This window comes from Lissotriton vulgaris, chromosome 9, assembly GCF_964263255.1.
Source record: "Lissotriton vulgaris chromosome 9, aLisVul1.2, whole genome shotgun sequence".
Taxonomy (NCBI): domain Eukaryota; kingdom Metazoa; phylum Chordata; class Amphibia; order Caudata; family Salamandridae; genus Lissotriton; species Lissotriton vulgaris.
This window is the reverse complement of record NC_141697.1, coordinates 858,634,265-858,657,246: the sequence shown is the minus strand read 5'-3', so window position 1 is coordinate 858,657,246 and position 22,982 is coordinate 858,634,265. Positions and strand designations below refer to the sequence as shown.

The window sequence follows — 22,982 nt, the reverse complement described above, 5'->3', positions numbered from 1 at the left end:
GCGCCGACTTCGCACCGAAGTCAAGCCAATGTCCTGCCCGTCTGCACCCGTCCGCGGCCGGTCGCGACCTGCGGCCTCACACCCTGCCCAAACATTCCTGTATTCTTCCGGGGATTTATGCTCCCTCCAACATGCCGTCCCTTTACCGCCTGATGCTATTCGGAGGGCCCAGGTGTGTGGTATTTTTTGCCCCCCGAGCATGTCTTCTCATCTCCCGCCCGGTCCTGCCTCCTCTTCTGTACCCTCTAATATCCCCCCTCCCACTCCTGTCACCCGTGCCCTAACTATTCTTTATCTAAATACACGCTCCCTGGTGAAACACCAATTAGAGATTTTCCGTCTACTAGATGACACTAACATAGATATCCTCTTCCTGTCCGAGACCTGGCTAACAGAGGACTCCGTGCCTGATATCCTAGCCGCTATCCCAAACGGCTACTATATTTTACACGTTAACCGTCCTATGGGACAAGTTGGTGGTGGAGTCGCTGCCATCATCCGTAAAGAACATGTTTTTTCAATTTTGGACTGCCCTCCCATCCCCAATACTCAAACCCTTGTTATACAGCTCCGCTCCATCACTACCTCCCTTATATGTGTCCTTATGTACAGACCTCCCTCCTACATGCCTTCCTTCGCTCAATCAGTTGGGGAGTTGGTCTCTCAGCTTTTTATTAACCCCTTCCATGCTGGGCCGATTCTGCTCGTGTGCTAGGCTTTTAAAGAATGAATGGCTTTATGACGGCCCCCAGCCGTCATAAGCACACGAGCACCGTGATGCATGACGGATGGGGGCCGTCATCAGCATGGAAGGGGTTAATCACTCCAGGATCCCCATCCTGGGCGATTTAAATTATTGGCCCAATGACCCGCAAGAAAGCCGATTGTCTGAGCTGTTCTCAGAAACCCTTACCAGCCTGAACTGCCAGCAATTGATTTCTACCCCTACCCACTGTAAGGGACATATACTTGATCAGGTCTGGATGGCTAATCTCGACATCGACCCTCCACTGATCACCCCTTGCACCTGGTCAGACCACTACTTTATCTCCTTCTCTGTTGATCTTCCTAGCTTTCATCGCCCTCCTCGCCCGGCCAACATCACGGCCCGTAATTGGAAAAATGCCGATTTGCCAAAACTTCACTCTCTATTGGCTGCCTCAGTTCCCCCAGTTTCTGAATCTGCCTCTCACCAAGCCGCTATTCTTGAGCACTGGCTGAAAGCAGCAGCCGACACAGTCGCTCCTCTAAAAACTATAAAAGTCCAGCGCCCACATGACGCCCAGCGCTGGTTTAACGACCAGCTTAAACTCGACAAATTAGCCCTCCGCCAAGCTGAACGCCGCTGGCGTCACAAGTACGACCCTTTACTCAAGACTGAGTTTACCACTCTACTTAACAAATATAAAACCTCGATACTTGAGGCCAAGACTTCCTACTTTTCCTGTAAAATCTTGGAGTCGGCTTCTAAAGCTAAAGACATCTTCTCGATAGTCAATGAGCTCTCCCTTCCCGATCGCATCACTCTCCCTCCCGTGCCCACCCAGGCACTCTGTGATGAGCTTAATGCCTTCTTCCGAGACAAAATCTCCTCTATTAAAAACAACATCCATCCACCTTCCCCTTCCAAATCATTTCCCCTCCCCCCCGAAAACTCCCAGAAATTTCACACTTTTCCTCCCATTACCATCACTGACCTCCACAGTCTTCTTCACAAAATCTGTTCCGGTTCTCCTAAGGACTGCTGCCCCCCACATATTCTTAAAGAAATCTTCATGGCCTGTCCTGAGCCTGCCCTGGCTCTTCTCAACTCCTCCCTAACATCAGGAGTTGTTCCAGACGCCTTTAAGCAAGCAGTGGTATTACCCATTCTGAAAAAACCCAACGGAGACCCACCTGTGCTGAGCAATTACAGACCCATCTCCCTTCTCCCTTTTCTTGAAAAGATCCTAGAAACTTATGTTACTAGGTGTCTGAGTATGTTTGTTGAGACTTCCCTCTTCCTGGATCCCCTACAGGCTGGTTTTCGCCCCCTTCACTCCACAGAGATGGTGATCGCGGCTGTCATGGACACTCTCAGAGCCGGAGCTGACAATAACATCCCCCAAGCCCTTGTTCTGTTGGATCTCTCGGCGGCTTTTGACACGGTCGATCATATTATCCTGATCGACCGTGTCAAGAACGCCGGCATCCAGGGCTTTGCCCTTGACTGGGTTCGATCCTTCCTGCAAGGCCGCTCCCAGGCAGTCCACCTTTCTACCTTCTCTGCTCCTTTCTCCCCCCTCACTTGTGGTGTCCCCCAGGGCTCAGCTCTCTCCCCGCTCCTTTTTAATTTATATATGCAACCACTTATGGTCGCCCTTCGTCACTCCCCTGCCACTATTTATAATTATGCAGATGACCTGCAGTTGGTCTTCCCCTTGGACACTTCACCATCCTCCTGTTCTAATTTCCAAACAACAATGTTGCTCATCTCTGACTGGATGGCTCACAGCCAGCTCAAGCTGAACCCGTCTAAGACGGAACTTGTTCTGGTGGGTGGTCCTACCAATCCTTGGGATGACAATTACTGGCCCCCTTCTCTTGGCACTCCCCCTTGCCTGGTCAGCTCTGTGAAAAGCCTTGGAGTGGTCATCTCTGAGGACCTATCTATGAAATCCCAGATCTCGGCTGTTACATCATCCTGCTTTTTTCAACTGCGTAGGATCCGTAAGATCTGCCGATTTCTTACCAGAGAGGCACTCATACTAGTCATACTGGCTTTGGTCATCTCCAGGATTGACTTTGCTAACATCTTGTATGTGGGGATGCCTGCCTATCAGCTTCAAAAACTCCAGTTAATTCAGAACCAGGCCGCCCGCTTGGTGTTCCATCAACCTAAACACCAGCATGTCTCTCCCCTTTTAAGGAGCCTCCATTGGCTCCCAGTGGCCAAACGGTGCTCCTTCAAACTTGGATGCACCATATTCAAATCTCTCCATAACCGCGCCCCTGAATTCATCTCCTCCAAGCTAAAGAGATACCTCCCCACCCGTAATCTCAGATCTTCTGCTGATAATCTTCTCTGCATCCCATCTAACCGCCGCAAAAAACACGGCGGAATGCGTTTTTCTTTTTTAGGCCCTTCCTTCTGGAATTCCCTCCCTTCTTCTTTTCGCCACTGCCCCTCTTATGAGTCATTCAGGAAAACCTTAAAAACATTCCTCTTTAAAGCAGGCTCAGAATAATAACCTTTGCCCTGGCTCGTTATGTCTGTTATGAGCGCCAAGAAACCGTCTCGGTGTACGTGCGCGGTATAAACTTTTTTAACAAAACATTTAACATAACAAATACATAAATATATGTTTTTAAACAATTAAAAACATTCACGTATTTTGTGTACGGGGCGCAGTACATGACGTCACACAGAAGCTTTGATGCGACGCGTAACGTGAAAGCGTATTCTCAGCGTATGCTGAGAATGATTAGCAGTTCAAACTATGGTGCAATCACTCTCTCACTGTCAAATCAGAGCACAGGGCGCGCTATGAGAATGGTTGCAAGTGGTCACTCATTGGAGATCCGATTCAGCTGTGTGGCTTATGCACGGTATCATAACGTTCCCTTTTAGCCTGTTTAAGTGTGAGGTTTGCATGAAATACTATGCTATAGGCAGATATGGATCTTTAGGCTGCGCTTATTGCCATGAAGCTTGGTATTACCATTTACATATAGGTGCCTGAGGGAGGGAAAAGAAGTTTATCTGAATGGCGAGGATTGCACAATACGACCAGATCACTCCTTAATTTGTAGACATATACAATTGCATGGCTCTTGTAATCAAGATGCGCCTAGTTTGGCCTGAGTTTTGAAAGGCACTCCGACACCTGCTATCATACCAACGTTCAGTTTACTGGCAAAAGGGGAGTTATTTACTTTGAAATAATGCAGATTGTTGTGCGATGTTAGCAGGCATCGCTTACATGATTACGGTAACTGAGCTTGTGATTTGCTATAAAAAAGTTGTGTTTACTCCTCTGCATGGGAAGCTGGATGTTTCTATCTGGCCGTCAATTCCGACATTGAAAGCAGAGTAAACCAAATGAGCCGTATAAGAGCGCTATTGTCTCAAAAAGAGGTTGCTCTTACATCTGCTAGAGAAACATTTGTCCTTCATGTAGCAAACACCCGCACAGAAGTGCATGCTTTATTAAATACAGACGTGCCCCTGCATTTTGGGGAGTTAATTCAGACTATCTTTAATGCGTCCTCGACTATGGGGTTACCTTACTTTTTTAAAGATATAAGCAGTGGCCTTGTGACTACTTTTCAAACTATATTTGGTGTCTTCTCAGCATTTTTTCATTCGATTTTTTCCAGCATCTTTGGTGGATTCCCCTTAATACTCGCATTAGTTGCCGGTGTGCTTCTATTAATTTGTTTGCTTAAATATGGATGCACATCCTGCAGCACACAACAATATATCTCGGCTGTTGCTGCTCCGCAACCGAATGCTTAGTTATTACGGAGCGCTACCTCTGGCTACATTGAGTGCAGCTTATGGATTATCGTTTCGATTTTCCCTTTTCACATGCGTTCAACCTGTCTTCCATTGCCTGAGCTGCGATTTCGACTGGGTCCTGGATTTGTGTCTCTGCAGTACGGTGTCTCCCAACGCGGATTATGACCAGCTGATGAGCCCCTTAGTGGTTCATGACTTGCTCTGTTCTGGCAGCAGGATTATGGCCTTAGCAGCGATACATGGAATAATGGGACGTTGGAATGTTTTTGCAGCGGCGCATGACATCTTGGCACGCAGTCACATTGAAGATGACCCGAGTTTTCCTTTGATGGTGATAGAGGCTCCGGTCGTTGAGGAACATGTATGTTCATTCCGACTATTGAATTGGATGGCTGAAATGTTTTCAGATGAGAACAATGACTTCCTCTTGGAGGCTGTTGCTAAATACTGTGCTTATACGCTGTTGGAATAAGACTCTTTGATTTTCCTACCTATTCTTTATTATTTAGTTACTGCTTTCTATCAAACAGCAAATAATGTTTTTTGCAAATTTGAACTGGACTCTGCTTTTCAGGCTTGGACTCTGTGTTCGTAATTCGCCCACGTTTATATCACGTGCTTCGATCAAGGAAGGGTGTCGTGGGGCTGAGCCTTGCACTCACACCGTGTTAAGTTAGCATGGGTTTATTAGAGGCTTAAACGTCATTTTTGCTTTCCTGCTCGGTTTTGCACACCACACGCACTTGCAATATTGTTTAGAGAAGGCTGAGTATTTTGCTTCACATGAGAATAACTTGTTATGCTACATTTGTAGACTGCCTCACTAGTTTAGTGTGTATAGTGTATAGTGAGAGCATGGAAAATCAAGGTTATCAGGACACTGTGTCTGTTATTTGAGATGTCATGAGAGATGTCATGACTGATGTCACTGACTATGTCATGAGTGATGTAATATGTGACGTCATCAGCAGTGGATTGCGGGTGCGCGTGTTATAGTTAGCTGAACTAACTATAACGGGGGAATTTCAAAGGTTTTGTATGAGTGAAATGTCCACCTAACTATATCATGTGTGAAACCTATGTTTTTTTCAATTAATTTGCAAGGTATTTTAAATGCTAATTCCCAACTATAACGTGTGTGAAACCTATGTTTTTTTCAGTGAATATATATATATTTATATATTAGTTTATTGATCAATAGCATGATCATTCACATAAATAACATCACAAGGCATACAGTAATTCATCACAACGTTAAAAGCACAAAATCTTACAATAACATCAACTTCAAGTACCTGTACATCAATTATAAAAGTTTATAAAATTCATAGTTACATACGATAATGAAAAAAGAGAATTTCTATTTTGCCTCAAATCAGAGATGGACCAGTTCAGCCCTTTCAGTACCCCACTGTTCCAGTGACTAGCCTAGGACCGGTTGCTTGCATGTACAGGTATCTATATCAAGATATTCTTTTGACACTTTAGATTTTAACCACCAAGCATGTAGCAGATATCTTGAAATTGTAAATACAACAACTCTTGCAAACTCTGTCCACTGTATTTTAATGATTGTTTTTAAGTATTTTACATTTTGAGGTGGTTGCCAGTCTTTTTAATCTCGCACAAATGTATGGGATGTAAATATTGGTCATTTTGTGTAAATGTTTGAAGATTTTTATATATTAATGTACTTTTATGGCTCGAGTGGCCAAAATAGCGTTTTTGACTGACTAAATACACACAATATTGTAATGTCAGCCCTAAATATACGTAGGGCATCAAAGAGGCGAGAAAAAGAAAGCAATCGACAGGCAGGAGTTATCCAGGTTTTCCTAAGTTTAAGTAGGCAGCACAGAGAAAGATAAAATGTTCTAGAGTCTCTGGGTTAGAATGACCGGACGGGCACAAGGAGGTTACAGAGACGTTTACCCAGTTACTTTTCAGTATGTTTAGTGGAATAATCCCATACCTGAATTCAGGGCCGGACTGGGAACCAAAACCGACCCTGGCAAAGTGCTCGGCCGGCCCCCGGGGGTGTGGTTTGGGGTGCGACCAAGCTCTTGCCGGGGCCGGTTTCCAGACGATTTTGTTACAGGGCCGATTTTGCATCTATGTAACACGAACGGCCCCCAGGGGCACAAAACCGGCCCCACCCTTACTGCCCACCGGGGGATTTCCCTGTGCCCGCAATGGCCAGTCCGGCCCTGCCTGAATTGTATGTAAAGTGCACATGCCTGCGGGGGTACAACATCGTCCATATACAAAGCAAAGGGGAGAGGATGTAGCCTTACTGCTAGAGCGGACGACCTCGGACCTTGGGAACCAGGTTCGAGTCTCGCCAAAGACGCTCAACATCCTGTGATTCTTGACAAATCACTTAATCTCCCCTTGCCTACAAAGATTAATGTGTTGATCTGTAATGAAACTGGTGCTCATGTAAAGCACTCTGATACATGATGCCTCAGGTCTAGTTTGCGCTATATAAAACTCTAAAAAAAAGAAGAAAATTAAAAGAGCCCTTGACATTCATTAAGCTGGAAGTTAAAGTGCGGGTTGGCCTGACATCAGTGCAACATACTCCCAATCTCCCAATACCTTTTTTAGCAGGTGTACCAAACAACCTGATTGTTTTTGTAGAATTAGCAATTCCTCCATTTTGTCCTTAACCGGAATCTCGATGCTACTTGTCCATAATCTTACTCAAAACAGAAGCACCTTAAGAATAGCAAAATAGCTAATAGGTTGAAGACCAAGGTTAAGGCGTAGCAGCAATAGGGGTGTCTTTAGTGGGAGGTTAAGGATCGGCCTTGAAAATTTGTTCTCAGCGACCTCTAGTTGATTTAGGCACTCCAGACACCAGAGCTCTGCCCCATATAGGGCAGCACCTAGCTCTTTTGCTCGATGTAATTCTAGGATTGGAGAAATGGGGTGGAAACTGAAAATTTTACCCTCTTTGCTATTGCACAGTCCACATGTTGAAGTGTTAATATACTTTTCTCAATTTAGGGTGTCCATGCTGTGTTGTCACTAATTCTGACTCCATAATAATCATAAGCCTTAACCTGTTCTAGAAATTGGGAGCCCAGCCTCACTTTACCCCTGGTAGATTTATAGGGATGAATTTCGTTTTGGAGCAATTTATTTCTAAGCCCCTATCTTTACATGCTTTTGCAAATTTAGTGAGGGCATTCTGGATACCCATTGGCGTTTTCGATATAAGCAGTATGTCGTATGTAAATAGCAAGGAGGGTATGGGGTTGCCTGCTAATTTCAGGGTGTCGCCTCCACAATCATATATATATATATAAAATATATATATATAAAATACATATATAAAGTATATATATGTATATACACCCACACATATATATGTGTGTGCGCATATATGTGCGCATATGTGTGTGATTATATATTTTTATGATTTCCCGTTGCAGGTGGCCCCACTAGTTTTATTTGTGGACTTTTTTATGCCCCTCTCCTAAAAATCACATCTAGAGACCCTACTGGTTTTGTTTCTTTAATGTTGTCCTGTGGTCCCCGCAATTAGTCACAATGGGGAACCTAGCCATACATGATGTAACACACAAACCTTTGTTTTTTTGCAATTCCTTCATAATACACTCGGCTTCTTCCTGAATCCGCTCTTCAATGCCCCTTTTTCCCATCCCGAAATTCCTCAGGGTCATTATTGTAAACTGACGAAGTTTTTTCCAGCGCTCCCCACTACTGACAGTAACTCCTGGAAGGTGAAATGATTTTTTTTAACAGACATGAAGACAAATCGAAGTTAAAGAAATCAGGAGTAGAAGAGCTAAAACAGAGCTTTTCTTATCTGACTGTAGGTTTTCTTTTGTTTAAAACAGCACTCACCATAACCACGAAGCATTCTTTCAAAGATCGGCATTTCGCCTCGCGCCACAAAGATATCTCCTTGGTCAATGAAGGCTTCCTTCAAGTTGTCATATCCACATATAACCACAATTCGGCGTGGGCCAAAATGAACAGTGAATACCTGGCCGTAGGAATCGCGTAGCTAGAGAAAATATTAGAATAACATGAGCAGCATGATGATAGCTTACTACCTACATCCATCGTGGAAAGGAACAATTACAAATATTAATCATTACAACAAAGAAGGATGATGGTGGGGGAAAGGGTACAGGTTGAAAAGAAAAAGAATAAGAGGAGACAAGCTGCACATTTGAGTAAGTTTGCACTTTTAAGTGAGTTTACCACTGTTACTACAACTTACTAGTTTTTTTTAGTAGCAACTTACATTTGGAGGGCCTGATTCACAAAGGTAAACATACTTTTGTTTAAGCTTACGAATGTTTGCTATTGATAAAGGTATTTTATGAGTAGTATCTTTACTACTGGGGAGTCTATGCATATAAAAAGATAGGGCAGTCCTATCTTTTTAAGTGGGGTGACTCTGCAGTCATAAAGATACTACTAGTTAAATACCTTTGTGAATAACAAATAATCGTAAAGTTACTCAAAAGTGTACATTTAACTTTGTGAATCAGGTGCAGTGTTTGTGAATACCAAAATGTAGTAAACTTACTCAAAACTGTTAACTTACTCAAAAGTGTAAGTTACCTTTGTGAACCAGGCCCATAAAGTCTAAAAGAAGCTATGCTTGCACACACACTTGTACAGATTAGATGAGAGACAGGTGCAGCGTAGACACCAAGCATTCATGCAGCAATCAGGAACCTCTGCGGGTACTCGAGGTTGCTTCTAATGGCTACAGAACTTTCAGAGAAAAACAAGTCTCTTCTGCTAGGTAGGAAAACTTGTTAGATTTAATGAGAATTAGCAAAGTCATGGAGACTTGTCTACAATGTGGCTTAGCACCTTTAAAAGTGAAATGTGTTACTGCCAAGATGATCAGTGAAGTTTGGCTGCTTTTCTAACCAATTATGTAGTGAGTGACTAATACCTGTATTCCAAACGTTTATCAGCTATTGCCGCTAATTGGCAATCTACAATCACATGTTCTGTTGATGCTTTAAAGATAGACCCATTCCCTGTTAGAGAATCCTTGGCACATTGTCACCAAGTTCTCCACGTAATTGCTTTATTTCTTTAATCATCTTCATATGGTGCCTGAGACTCCAGAGATTCACTCAGAAGTGGACCTCTAATTTCTTCCACACCATCAACTAATGATTAAACATAATACATGTGTATGTGTGCTTTGGATATCTCCGTAATATTTAATAGCTTGCTAATACAGTGTGAATCTTTCATGATTCACCTATTCACCCTATATAAGACCCAGTTGAGCTTCTTGGCATCCACCTCCCACTGTCCATGTTCCACATTATAACACATTCACCCTTTAGAGTCTGTAGAATAGTGTACTGGTTTTGTGGTGGTGATCAGCAAACAGTTTTACAAATATTCCAAAAGAGGCGTGTTCAAGCAATGGTTGATGACAGAGATGCAGGAAAGCCCAGGCGAGTTATCCCTTTGTGAAGACCATACTAGCAACTGATCATTATGACGGAGGTGCAGAGGCAGCACAGGAAACTTTATATGCTTTTCTGATTCGGAGTGGAGTCAAAACAGGAAAGTCTATACGCATTATGATCAAGAGGCGTGGTCAGCACAGGAAATTCTAAAAACGTTATGATCAAAGGGCGAATTCAGAACAGGAATGTGTATACGATTTAACAAACCAGCATTCAATTCTCTCAACTCACTTCTACCTCAATGCAACATTATTGTACTGTTGTAGTGTTTCAGAGGATAGGGTCAGCAGCACCTGACATTGCATGCACCTGGAGGCATGGCGCAACTTCCAGTATAAATAAAGGGACGCACTATCACTTGAGGCCGGGCCCACACTCTATAACCTGTATGTGGTGTGTGTTCACTTCCCAGCACCCGGATGGGCCCAAGCTCACCAGGCCTTTGCTAGTTCTTGCCTGAAATAACACACTGGCAATGAGGAGTGGCCTGTGGTATGCTCCCACCCATGTGGTCCATCACAGCTAATGCTATGGGGAGTTTGCCTACCCTGCTGCCGACTACCTGATCTTGATACAACAGCCTGCTCCATCTCTGGAACCCCCGGCAATACCTCCCTCTTCTGCTGCAGCAGTTTGACTCACCCAAGATTGGAGGGACTCATACATGGCCACGAGATGGCAGCCTTTCCCTTGGGTTCATCAGGTCTGTCTGAAACTAATCAACCCAGCCCGGAGGCACATCAAGGTGGTCCTGCGGCATCACCGTGGACACCCTGGTATCCCACCTGCATGCTCGCCACCCATCCTCACATCCTAGCTCACCAGTCACCACAGAGCCCTGTGTCATCACCCAGCAGCACTAGACCCTGACTTCTACATGTTGGACTCTTGGCGTGTGGGTGAGTCCCACCACAGAGTAGCGCATCCGTTGGTGCGGCCTTGTTTGCTAGAAATGAAGGCCATCATCCTCCAGCAGGCAACGCTACTCTACTCATTTTAGTTCCTGTGTGCGACAAGCACTAGTACCAGCCATGTCACAAGACAAGCCCAACCTACCCCTGGCCCATTTGGCCTACGCCCACAGGGTGAACCCTCCATCACGGAATGCAAGAACAGTGGGCCCACCCACCTATGAAGTGAACAATGAGTTGGCAGATCCAGCGACAGCTGCCGCCGGATGAAAAATCTGCCTTAAGAGACTTATAAATTATTTCTGTGCTATCTGTAAAGCTGATGCCAGAGTGAAACACTCTCTTTTGCTGCACTGTGCTGGCAGGTGAAGAAGTTGATGCTGTAGCTGTGGTAGTGCCCAATGCCCACTTTGACCCTCAAATCAATGCAGATTTTGAACGCTTCAAATTGCGCCTGGCACAACAGAGGTACAAGTAATCCATCGATGACTTTTACACATGATTACAGCAACTGGCAAGCATGTGCATGGATGATGATCGCCCATATAGAGGTTGATCCCAAATTATACCGAGGTGTAAATTGAGTGTATTCCACCGGCTCATCCAGAGAGAACCCAGAATGAAGTTATAAGACATGTTGACCCTTGGACGCTCACACAAACTGTTGCACTCTAAAGTAGAATGAATGGAGGAGGCCTTAACAAAAATCAGTATGTCATCACCCACCTCAACGAAGCTGAAAATCAAAACTGAGACAGTAAATCTTGTATGCAAAGCATGTGCCAGTAAACAACTCACGAAAGCTGCCTCCAGCTCATCATCTTGCAACTACTGTTGTTGTGAGTCAGTTGAATCCCCCTGTCTAGCACCCATCGCAGGGAAAGACGTGCATCAAGCGTAGGAAGAACAACCACTGTGATCTGGTCTGACACAGCAGTACTAGAGGACAGTGGGGAAACACACGCAAGCCTACCTAGGTTTATTTATTTAATTTATTTATTTAAAGAGTTTTATATAGCGCTGGCTAGACCCGAAGGTATCAGAGCGCTTTACATGAGAATCAACAATGTAACGGAAAAAGATCTATAATTACACAATACATCAAAAAATAGACTAAACATTGGGAGAGGAGAGAAAGGAGAGAGAAAAGTAGTGGAGGGGGCAGGGAAGGTGAGAAAGGGAGGATAAGGGAAGCGAGAACAAGAAGAGACTAAAGGAAGTCTGTCTAAAGTCCGACTGGGTAGGTGACGACCAAGGAGGGAATCCACGGCCCATCTCCCCTATAGCTAAACCAGGTAGCTCCATCGGGCATCAGACAAAATAGTTCAGACTCAGTACAATGAGAGAGGAGAGACATAAATAGAGGGAGGATGCAGGAAGAGACGACAGGAGAGAGGAAAGGAAGTCTGTCTAAAGACCGACTGGGTAGGTGACGTTCAAGGAGGGAATCCCCGGCCTGTCTCCCCCATAGCTAAACCAGGTAGCTCCATCGGGCATCAGACAAAATAGCTAGATCTCAGTTGACGGGGAAAATTCACAGATAAACAGGGTGGGGACTTAGGCCCAGGACAGTTGAGGCCAAAGGTCGGTAGCAGGAAAGTGGAGAAGAGTAGAACGGAAAGGGGTAGGGGGTAGGGGGAGGTGGGAAATAAGGTCAGGAGAGATGCAGGAGGGTTTGTTGCGGCCGTCATTTTAGACGTTGTCTTTTATGAAGTTCCATCAGTTAAAGACCATAGTAAGGTACAATAAACAAAATCAATGTTGTATGAGTTCATAGGAGGGGGAGGAGCCATAGCAGGGAGAGGTCAAGTCTGGGCCGCTGTAGATCCCTGTGCAAGCATTGATGCAGTAGTTGGTCTCGGCCATGATGAAGCCCTGCTCATGGGAGGCAGCAGACAGCTCGGACCCCTGGACGCCGTTTAGATGCCGAGACATGTGAGGTAAAAGAAGCAGGACTTCATCTTTCTCTGGAAGATGAGGCCAAATTATCGTTATAGTCCCTAAAGCCCCCGAGCACCAGAGCAATACAGAGCAGGCTGCATTCATGATCAAACACGGTCGCCATCTTGGGGTCAGGCCAAACTCAGTAAGATATAGTCATTTATACATTGCATTTTATGCCTCAGTAGATGTTTGCGTGCACTGGGATGGCTCCTCGGGGGGGGGGGGGGGGGGGGGGGAACACCGTCGACATGCACCACAACATGTAATGCTACAATAGCTCTTATGACCTAGCCTTTTATACTAGTCCTGAGTCACATTGCATTCAGTATCACAATTATAAGTACAACTGCTAGTCAATGGACAAGTCATCACCCCCCTCATTGATGCAGGTGCCTAGGTCAATGTAATGGCATGGGACTCTTACAGCAACCTGATGGAAAAGCCGTCAGGAGAGAAACGTATCACAATAGCATGCCATGTCAAGAAAGCTGCAAACTTTGGAGACAGGGATTATGTATCCGTGATGTCATCAGACTTTTTTGAGTCAACACTGATTTCATCCTCCGAGAATAAGTAGCCAAAGAATTCAATTTTTTGTTCAAAGGAGAACTTTGCTTGGTTTTATGTTAGCTAGCTGGGTCATATTCTCTTCAGAGCTGCACAGATAAGTGTGCAGTGCTTGTCTTTGGATTTGGAGTAGATGAGGGTATTGTAATTGATGTTAATTAATCCTTGGAGGACAGATAGTGTCTCTTGTATTGTGTTTTGGAATACTTCAGTGGAGGACAATATACCAAAATTTAGCCTGGTGTACCAGCATTGGCCTAGGTGTGTAGTGACAGTCATGATATGCTTGCTCTTGGGGTCGAGGGTCAATTGATGGTAACCTGAGTTCTGGTTGATGTTTAAAAAATGCTATAGTCTAGTAAGGTCAGCTATCAAATCATCTCTTTTGGGTGTGATGTGGCATTCCTGTCTGATTGTCTCATTGGAAAGTCTCATATCTATGAAGATTCTCACTGTTCTTGGCTGCTTTGGTTTAGGCACAATTACCATTAGAGAAACCCATGGGGTAGGTCTGGTTGCCTTTTCTATGACTCCAAGTTGTTTGAGGCGTGTGAATTCATCCTCCACATGGGGGCTGAGGTTAAACTTTAAACAAACATGTCGGTGTTGCATGGCAACAGGCTTGATGGAGTCATGGATGTGTAATCTGACAACATAGTCTTTCAGACATTCCAGCCACAACAATAAGTGCTTGAACTCTTGGAGAATTTGATCAAGTTGTTGATTATGTATTGGTGTAGCAAATGCTACTAGCTTCAGAATTTCTGCTGTTCTGCCACTGATGAGCCTTTCTCCTCCACTCATGGTGAAGTAAAACTTGACCTTTGTTTCAGAGTTACCTTGGCTAATCCTGATTGTGAAAATTCCCAACAACCTCGTCAACCTCATAAAACAATTGAGAACGCTTACAATACCCAAACAAAGTGGGAGTGCGGTGCAGTTCAACAACAAGAAGTCCAGAAGATAAAGGACACATTGCTGCATGATGAAACTATGGAGTGTTTCAACCCTGCCCCAGTAACAGAGCTCATTGACGATGCCAGCAAGGTAGGGTTAGGGAATGTTTTTGTACAGCAACAACAGTCTAAATAGTGGGTGCCCATCGCCTTTGCAAGCCAGGCACGCTCTGACTTCGGGACCCACTGTGCCCAAATTGAGCCTGCGGCCCTCACCATCAAATGGGGCTGCACTCATTTCCATCTGTACCTAACAGGCTGCAGTTCTTGAGTTGTCACAGACCGTAAGCCACTAGTGAGTGCATTTTAAGGCACCTCCAGACACCCTTGTCACTGCATCAAGAACTGGGCCATCCTGCTTCAACAATATTAATCCAGCATCCAGTACAGGCTAGGCACATACAATTGTATGGATTTCTTGTCCCTACACCCAAATCAGACTGCTGCAGATGACAAGCAGACAGAAGTATATATACAAACTCTATCTCAAGCAGCATGCCTCCCAGCCCTCTCACGCAATCATCTAATCCGTGTCTTACGAAAAGACCTGTGCTTAGAATGCACAAGAGAAGTCATCAAAACCGGACAGTGGGGGACTTTCCTGGCACATTGCAAGGGATTAGACTATACTTTGAAAGCACATTTAAACAATTCTGGAAGGTTTGTAGTGAACTCAGTTCAACCAGTGAGGGGCTAGGTGCAGGTTTGTAGTCTCTAGCACTCTGCAAGACTTAGGCGCCCATTAGCATGGCAGGCGAATTGCCATAGCCCGGCCGGCAATGCACAAGGGGGGTACCCATGGTACCCCCCTACATTGGCATACACAAGGTGGCAGGCACCTCGCGGTCCCTGTCACGTAGTGCATGCAATGCACACCATGCATTTTCTACATTGTGTCAGGTGCTGCTAACAGCACCGCCTGCCATAATGTTGAATATGTGGGATGCGACTGCCATGGTGGGGGTGGCATCCTAATTGGTGGTGCGGGACCGGCCCACCACTGGTGGCTGGTTCCAGCACTACTAGGGTGGCGGTCAGACTGAAGCCCGCCCGCAATCCTAATGAACCTCATAGAGTGATGGTAACGCATCATAAACACCAAGGAGTTGGTGAAAAGATGTGGTTCCCCAGGATTGACGACAAAATGGAGGAGCACACATACCACTGCAAACCATGTCAGATAAACGGGGAACCTGACAAACTGACCCCACTGATCACCGAAGAGCCCAGCACAGCTCCATGGACACATTTAAACATGGACTATGGCAGTTTTCCGTGTGGACAATTGGCCTTATTTCTTGTTGACTCCTACTCCAAATTCTCAGTTGTGGAGCTAGGCCCAAGCAGATCAATCAGACATGTAAAACCAAACCTAGAAAGAAAAAACGATTGCAGTTTTGGCCTGCCAGTGATAGGTAGGCCACCATTCCAAGGCCACTTATTCTGAACTTATGTTGACAGTCTCCATAAGCCCATTACTCATAGGTGGCCCCAAGCCAATGGAGATATTGAAAGACTTGTGAAGAGTCTGACGATAACACTCTGCATTTGAGTAGACCTACAAAATGGCCCTGAATGGGTACTACACAATTTTCTAAGGGCATATCTAATGATCCCCAATTGCATGACCCAATGTTCCCTGATGTCATTGATGTTTGGGGGAGAAAGCCGAAACCCACAGTTTCTAAATGGAGGCGAGGCCACCCGAGTTTCAGGCCAAAGACAGTAAACAAAGGAGTAGGAACAACAACAACTGGACATCAACGAGATGTAGAGTCTGAGACGGTGACCTAGGCAGAGTTGACCATGTATTTCTCTGATCACGGCCACCAGAATAATGGACACAATCCCACACATCTCCTGAGAAAGATGCCAAGCTGACTACTCCGGATCTGGTCCGGAGACATCTCTGAGCATACTGCCCCAACTCAGAGCAAGACTATCACTGATACTTCAAACATACGACACAATCTCCCTACTTTCACACAAGGCCAGGGCAGCATCCCCAAATATGCTATTTAAGGCCTAACCCACAGTCATCTACCTGGTTCGAAGACTTTGCCAGATGTGACAAGGCAAACATGGATCGTTGTTATAGGCTACAACATCTAAGGTGGGGAGGGAAGTCCTGGTTAAGTGTTTGAAGGCATAGCGTTGCATGCACCAGAAGGTAGGGCGCGACCTCCAATGTAAATAGAGGGATGCCCTGGTGCTCGAGGTAGGGTCCATACATTATAACCCATGTTTGGTGTGCACTTTCCAATTCCCAGATGAGCCCAAGGCTACAGGCCTCTGCTAGTTACCCTCTGAAATAACACAGTTATGAGAACACATGTTTACCACAATTAAAATATGTTTTGACCGTATACTGAAGTGACTCTAAAACAGGCTACTAAATTAATTGTAATATGATTCCAAAAAGGTCATCCAATTTTGGACCATACATTTTAATTAAATGTAAACCAGAATTTTCAGGATTTACCTTAACCAGCAGGACAGGAATTTTCCATCTGAATCAGATCCTTTATAAAAAATTTGCATTTGAAGATTTTTGAAAAAAGAATAGCCACGCCATTTTTTTCCCAGTCCTGGAGAAGAGAGAATCTATCCCACCTTATTTCTTTTGCGTATAATTAATATATTGTCATCACCATATGTTTTCAGCAATAAACAAATGTCAGCCTCTTATCCAAATAGGTAATCTAAAATCTTAAACATGCTTAACCGGAAAACGTAATCACCTAACATTCAAGGAAATGATTTTAATTCTGTGAACAGTATCCATAAAGTAAGAAATGAAGCAAAGAGGATTAAATATATAACATATGAGATAGAAAAGCAGTAGAGACCATTGAAGCAGAAGTAGAACAAATCAGAAATAATACAAAGAAGACATAGAAAAACATACAGATAAAAGAACGAGGAACATACATAAAAAGTGATGCGACAGGTGCATGTGAGAAGAATAGCTAAAGAAGAGAAAATACAGCCTGTAATAAGAAGACTATCAAATATAATCACAGGATTAATAAAAGCCTATAATCCGTATCACACAGAAACTCTAATTTGAACAATGTGTATAGCAAACAGAAAAATGGTCAAAACATTTACAAATTGAATGGTCATGTTTATCCATGGTGATAGGGAAGTGGTTATCTAGAAAAGCTTGAAGGTCCTCTGGATGATGAAAGGACTGGGAGATTCCATCTTTCCAAATATGCATGATAGATGGATCAAAGAGTCCATATTTGAAGCCAGAATGTTTTAGTCGTTTTCTCAAAGCTGCAACATCTCTTTGAATGGTGAAAGTCTCCTTAGCAAAGTCCTGAGATTTTAGTGCCATTAACCAGGAGAGAAGGAATCTCATGTGCTGCTTTCCAAATAAGGATGAGATGGTTATGACAAAGAAACCTTGAAGATGACTTTGAAGATGACTTGATGTGGTTTGGTTTGGTCACGTTTATGATGAGGTGGAACTCGGTGTGCTTTGTTAATCTCACATTTTTTTCTAAATTTGAGTTTTAATAGGCGACACAATAAGTTTTCAGGATAATATCTACAGTCATTTCCCTCTATATCTTAAGGCAAATTAAAAATATGAAGTTTATATTGCCTGTTTCTATTTTCTAACCCAAGCAACCTAGTATCAAGAGAGGAAATTTTTGTGACAAGTGGTATTAGCTGGTGTGTCCTTGTTTTTATGTCATTTATTTTACTCTCATTATCCGCAACCTTCATTGAAAGACCTGCCATATCCTTTCGTATGTTTTTAATTTTCACAGCAACATTGTCTGTATTGGACCTGACAGCTTGCAGTTCCTCCAGAATGTTAGTCAGAGAGGGTTCAGATGAATCAACTATTTTAGATTCGACAGGCAGAGGAGACGCTGCTTGTTTACGTTTATGCACAAATAAAACTGAAGCTTCGATTCCCATGGCAATACAATTGTTAAAATATCTGTATATGAGAAATAGCAGAAAAAGGAAAAAGTTCAAATGCCAAACAAGTAAGAAAATGAGGTAAAGACCTTGGTGCAGCAGCTAAAACCAACAGTGGAAGCATCTCCAGGCCAAAGTGGAGAAGTGTGGCTCAATGATTAGAGCGGCAGACCCTGATGCAGAGGTCTAGCCCGGGACCAGGGTTCAATTCCCTGCCTTGGCGGGTCTTGGGCTCAAAATCCCACTGACCTGATAATTCTCGCCTCGGTGCATATTCCAATCATGGAGTCCCACTCTGCAACTCTGGGCAATAGCTTGCTTAATCTCCACAACGGCCCCCACAACGCTAAGGATGCCTGGCCTCCACCTTGGGGGTGCCCAGGAGTGGACGCCTCACAGGGAAAGCCAGGATGGGTTCCACAGCGGTATTCGTACAAGCGCCTTGAGACCCTTGCGGGTGAGTAGTGCGCTATCCAAGTATCAATTTACATTTACAAAGCTGTGCTTTCCCGAAGAGAGCCCCACCCTCCTGACAGGACCTGCAGGGGCAGAGCTGTGAGAAGCCTCGGTGCAGGAGGAAGCGAGCACCAAAGAAGCACTAAAGTAATCAAACCCAACAGTACAAACCGTCAAGCTCCTTACCATTTAAAGGTAGCAAGAATGTCTTGTCTCAAAATTACCGGAAGAACCCGTCATTAATATGGGCATGTCGGAGCTCATCAGCAAGCCGATATTTTGATTTGTGTGCTCACATGTCTTGAGCCCATTAGGTCTAAGCCAATTTGACATGTTTTAAGGAGAGAGCACAAGCACTTTAGCACTGGTTATCAGTGATAAAGTGAATAGAGCCCTAAGACCCACAAAAATAAAATTCAGAAAAAAAGATGGGTGAAGGCAAAATATTTGAAGTTTGGTAGTGACCCTACAGAGACGGCTAAGTCCAACAATGATACAGAAGAAAGTAGGAAGGGATCGTATGGAATAGAATGTATTATTAAGGAGAAGATTTTGCAAGCTAAAGAACATACATCAGAGTTAGGAGTTGGTTTTATCAATGATTTCAACCTCTTTATTGTGCGTGAATTCAGCAACGGCCGGAACAGGTAAGCGTGGTGGGGAGGGGCAGGATGCGGGAAGGGCGGGAGTTGACAGACAAGGGAATATGCATTGTTTATTTATTTAATTATACTTATTCCATCGTCTGTCAACTTCATTCCCACCACGTATACCTGGGCCAGCCGAATCACTGACTTAATATCGTCAGACACAATATCGGCATACTATATTATAGACACAAAAATATTGGTAGCTCTATCATCGATATCCTATACTTATTTTTTAAAAATACACTAATATCGACACCAAAATATCGTCAAACATTTACATCAATTGCAGTGTTATTGAATACAAAAATATTGTTATTTAAAATATGAAACATAGTATAAAAATATACATGTCAATATTATCGATAACAACAATAGAGACACCAATAATATCGTTTGAAAAAATATATCGACATGTTAATAACTGTTAAAACATACAAAACCTAACCCAAAAATATATTTTTAGCAATAAACATACACTGCATACAAAATAAATGAAATACATGTTTTAAAATTAAAAAAATATATAATCACAAAATATAATATAAGCACACTATTATTAACTCAGTAAATATCATACATAAATATTATGCACACATTATTTAACATCAAATACATTATAATGTACTTTTAATGGACTGTAAAAAAATGCAATAACTGATTCTTAATTAGCGTTTTCCTTATATGGAAAACAATGATCAAAACAATTAAAACAATAAATGACAACCAATGAAATACACACATTACTAAAATAAACCAATTAAATCAAACAAACGATTAATTAAAAACTATATAAAGACAAGAAAATTAACCATTATTTTACACCTCAAACCAAAAAGAAACAAGAAGGCGAAACTCTGCTGGATTGCTGTCAGAACACAGGACTTCATTAAAGAAAATCTATTTCCTACTTCAGAAAGTAAGTTAATCCGTTGAACTCTCATGACGAGCTCAGCTCGTCATGAGGCACGGTGCTCGTGTGCTCATGACGAGCTGAGCTTGTCATGAGCCGTGGAACGCTCACACGTGGAGATAATTCCCCTGCTGTGCTGAACGTTCCACGAAAACGGGTGTGGCCGTGACTAGCTCAGCTCGTCATGAGCACACGAGCAAAGTGCCAAATGACGAGCTAAGCTCGTCATGAGCATGTGGGCACTGTGCGTGCCCCCCCTCCACCCAGCATAGCGGGGGACTCATCCCCGCATGCAAGGGGTTAAATGCCATTTATAATCTAATACTACTGCTAGTCTACAAAAACAACTATTTATACTAACTTAATAATTCATATATATTTTTTCTATTTATGTCTCCTCTACAGATAATTCTTAAAACATCAAAAACATTACAGAACACGGTGAAAAATCGACTGAGAAATAAAGTAAGTAGAAAAGGAGATTAAATTAAAACAATTACCTAAAATACCCAACCAAACTTCAACTTTATCCCAACTTCCCCCACCTCATTCACAATTAAACAAAAATATTAAAATTATCTTTTTTTCTTGCAACAAAAACATCAGCAGCAAAACTGAAATCAAACAACAAAGAAAGTGCATCAGCATTAAAAACAACCTCAAATTCAACATTGTAAGTATATAAATAACAATGTATCTGTAGTAATAAAAAAAACTGTACAGTATTCTTTTTAGTAATTTGTGAATACATTTTTCTTAGCATTTGAAACATCCCAATGACTGAAGGCACCCAATTCATAACATCATAAAAAGGAAAGATTTTACTATGTTACATGGGGTATGTGAATACCCAAGAAAAGCAAACTGGACTGAAAGTAAACAGGACATGTAGTAAATACTATTCTAATAAGTGTTATGGGAGGGCTACTACTAAGGAAACAACTGTTCTGTATGTTATGGAGCATAACCACCCCCGCTAATGTTACTGAAATAAAGGTTAGAAATGCTCCAGATATAAAAGAAGCTAGCACTAGATCAAACAAATCTACCACTGAAATACTTAAGAAATGCTGCCCAAAATACCCCAACATGCTACTGGCCAAATGCCCTCAATTTCTTCCCTGAAAAGAACTATTGCTTGAACGAAAAAAGCTACTGCCACCACCACACTTGCCCCAAAACCATTTCAAGAAGTAGAAATTCCCTCAGAACTGTCAACTACACATAATTAAGAACCATTTCTTCTTTATGACAACAAACTTAAAGATAAAATAATAATTATGTTTGCAACTGCTAATATTTTAGTAAAACTCCAACAATCTGAAACTTGGATGATGGACGGCACTTTTTAAATATGTCGTAAACTATTCGATCAATTATATACTGTCCATGCACTATACCAAAATACTAGCATACCTTTTCTCTACGCATTACTACCAAATAGTTAAGGAAAGTGGGAAACCCAATATACCCTTGGAGGCTTGGGAAGAGAATTCAAAATTAAGTACAGAGGTGCCTACAGGGATTTATTTGAAGACATTTGATATAAAATCAAAGTAATTACTTATCTGCTCAACCTTAGTTGGTCTTGAACCTTTGAATTAATCTATACACATAAGAAGCTATACAAGACAAATACAATAAATGAATAGAAGGAAGAAATTCAAATGCACGGGGGAGTTCTTTTCCAAATATACAAACGTTGTTTTTAATATTTATAAAATTCAAAATTCGAAATGCGCCCTCAGATTTGACCTATTTTTAGGTTAATTCCTATCATCAATGGCGGGTCTTGAAATGTTCCGCTTCACCTAGTGGTGTTACATCAGAAACGAGAAAATTATTCATGGATCAAACACAACAACACCATAGTTTGAATCGTTTCTAACAAAAGTTATCACTATGTTAAAACTTCTACAATACTAATATAATAAATGATTGCTGCATGAGTAGTCACCGAGGATAGATACTCACATTTAATAGAACTATGCTGAGTAATTCCAAACATGTGTCTGACGCCATCAGCATGCTAGCATGCTTGAATTTTCTCAGTAACTATGCACCTTGTTCCTGCTTTTATGGACAGTTTAGGCGTCATAGAATAGCATGGTCAGATAACAGCATGGTCAAGAAAGATTAAGACATATAATAGATATATCAATATTTCATTTACTAAATTTAAGCATCTATTCAATAGATTGAGAATTATCTTGTAGGCTTTATGTGAACAGTATTAATATACAGACTAAGATTTTATACCTCTGTACCAAATCAAGCTTTATTCGATTGTAAGATTATGCAATCATAAAAGCTGTACATACACCAGTGTAATAAAAATAACAGTATATAAGATAAAATAACTCCATTAACATCAGTCCTACATGAAAGTTAAAAAGACATAAATATAGTCGGGGATAGCAAAATTAAAATCTATTGTTCATTAAAACACTAAGCTCTTCCTATAGGCGACCCCCATTTTTAGAAACATTGCAACTTTCCAGATCATATCCGCATTGTCCAGAGTTTGCAGTGCAATATACGCAGGCCGGCAAGTCCTAAGCTCGATCATTTTTAATATTAGTCTAATCCACACTTTCCTAATATCAGAGTAAAAGCCACAACAAAAGATGACATGGATAGTGGATTGACATGAGCAATCGTCGCAAGG

The 22,982-nt window shown here is 42.6% G+C and overlaps 1 protein-coding gene across 2 annotated transcripts in view; it reads right to left on the bottom strand.

Moving 5' to 3' along the window:
- The window catches only part of LOC147692372 (cytochrome P450 2G1-like), a 312,091-nt gene that overhangs the window by 202,722 nt on the left and 86,387 nt on the right, over positions 1–22,982 (bottom strand). The window contains exons 3-4 of one of the 2 annotated variants that reach the window (XM_086938594.1): positions 8,375–8,537; positions 8,094–8,243 (exon numbers count right to left, since the gene is read on the bottom strand). In XM_086938594.1, coding sequence (XP_086794720.1) covers positions 8,094–8,243; positions 8,375–8,537 — 313 coding nt within the window. The remainder of the gene's footprint in view (positions 1–8,093; positions 8,244–8,374; positions 8,538–22,982) is intronic. The other variant, XM_086938595.1, reaches the window with a different exon arrangement.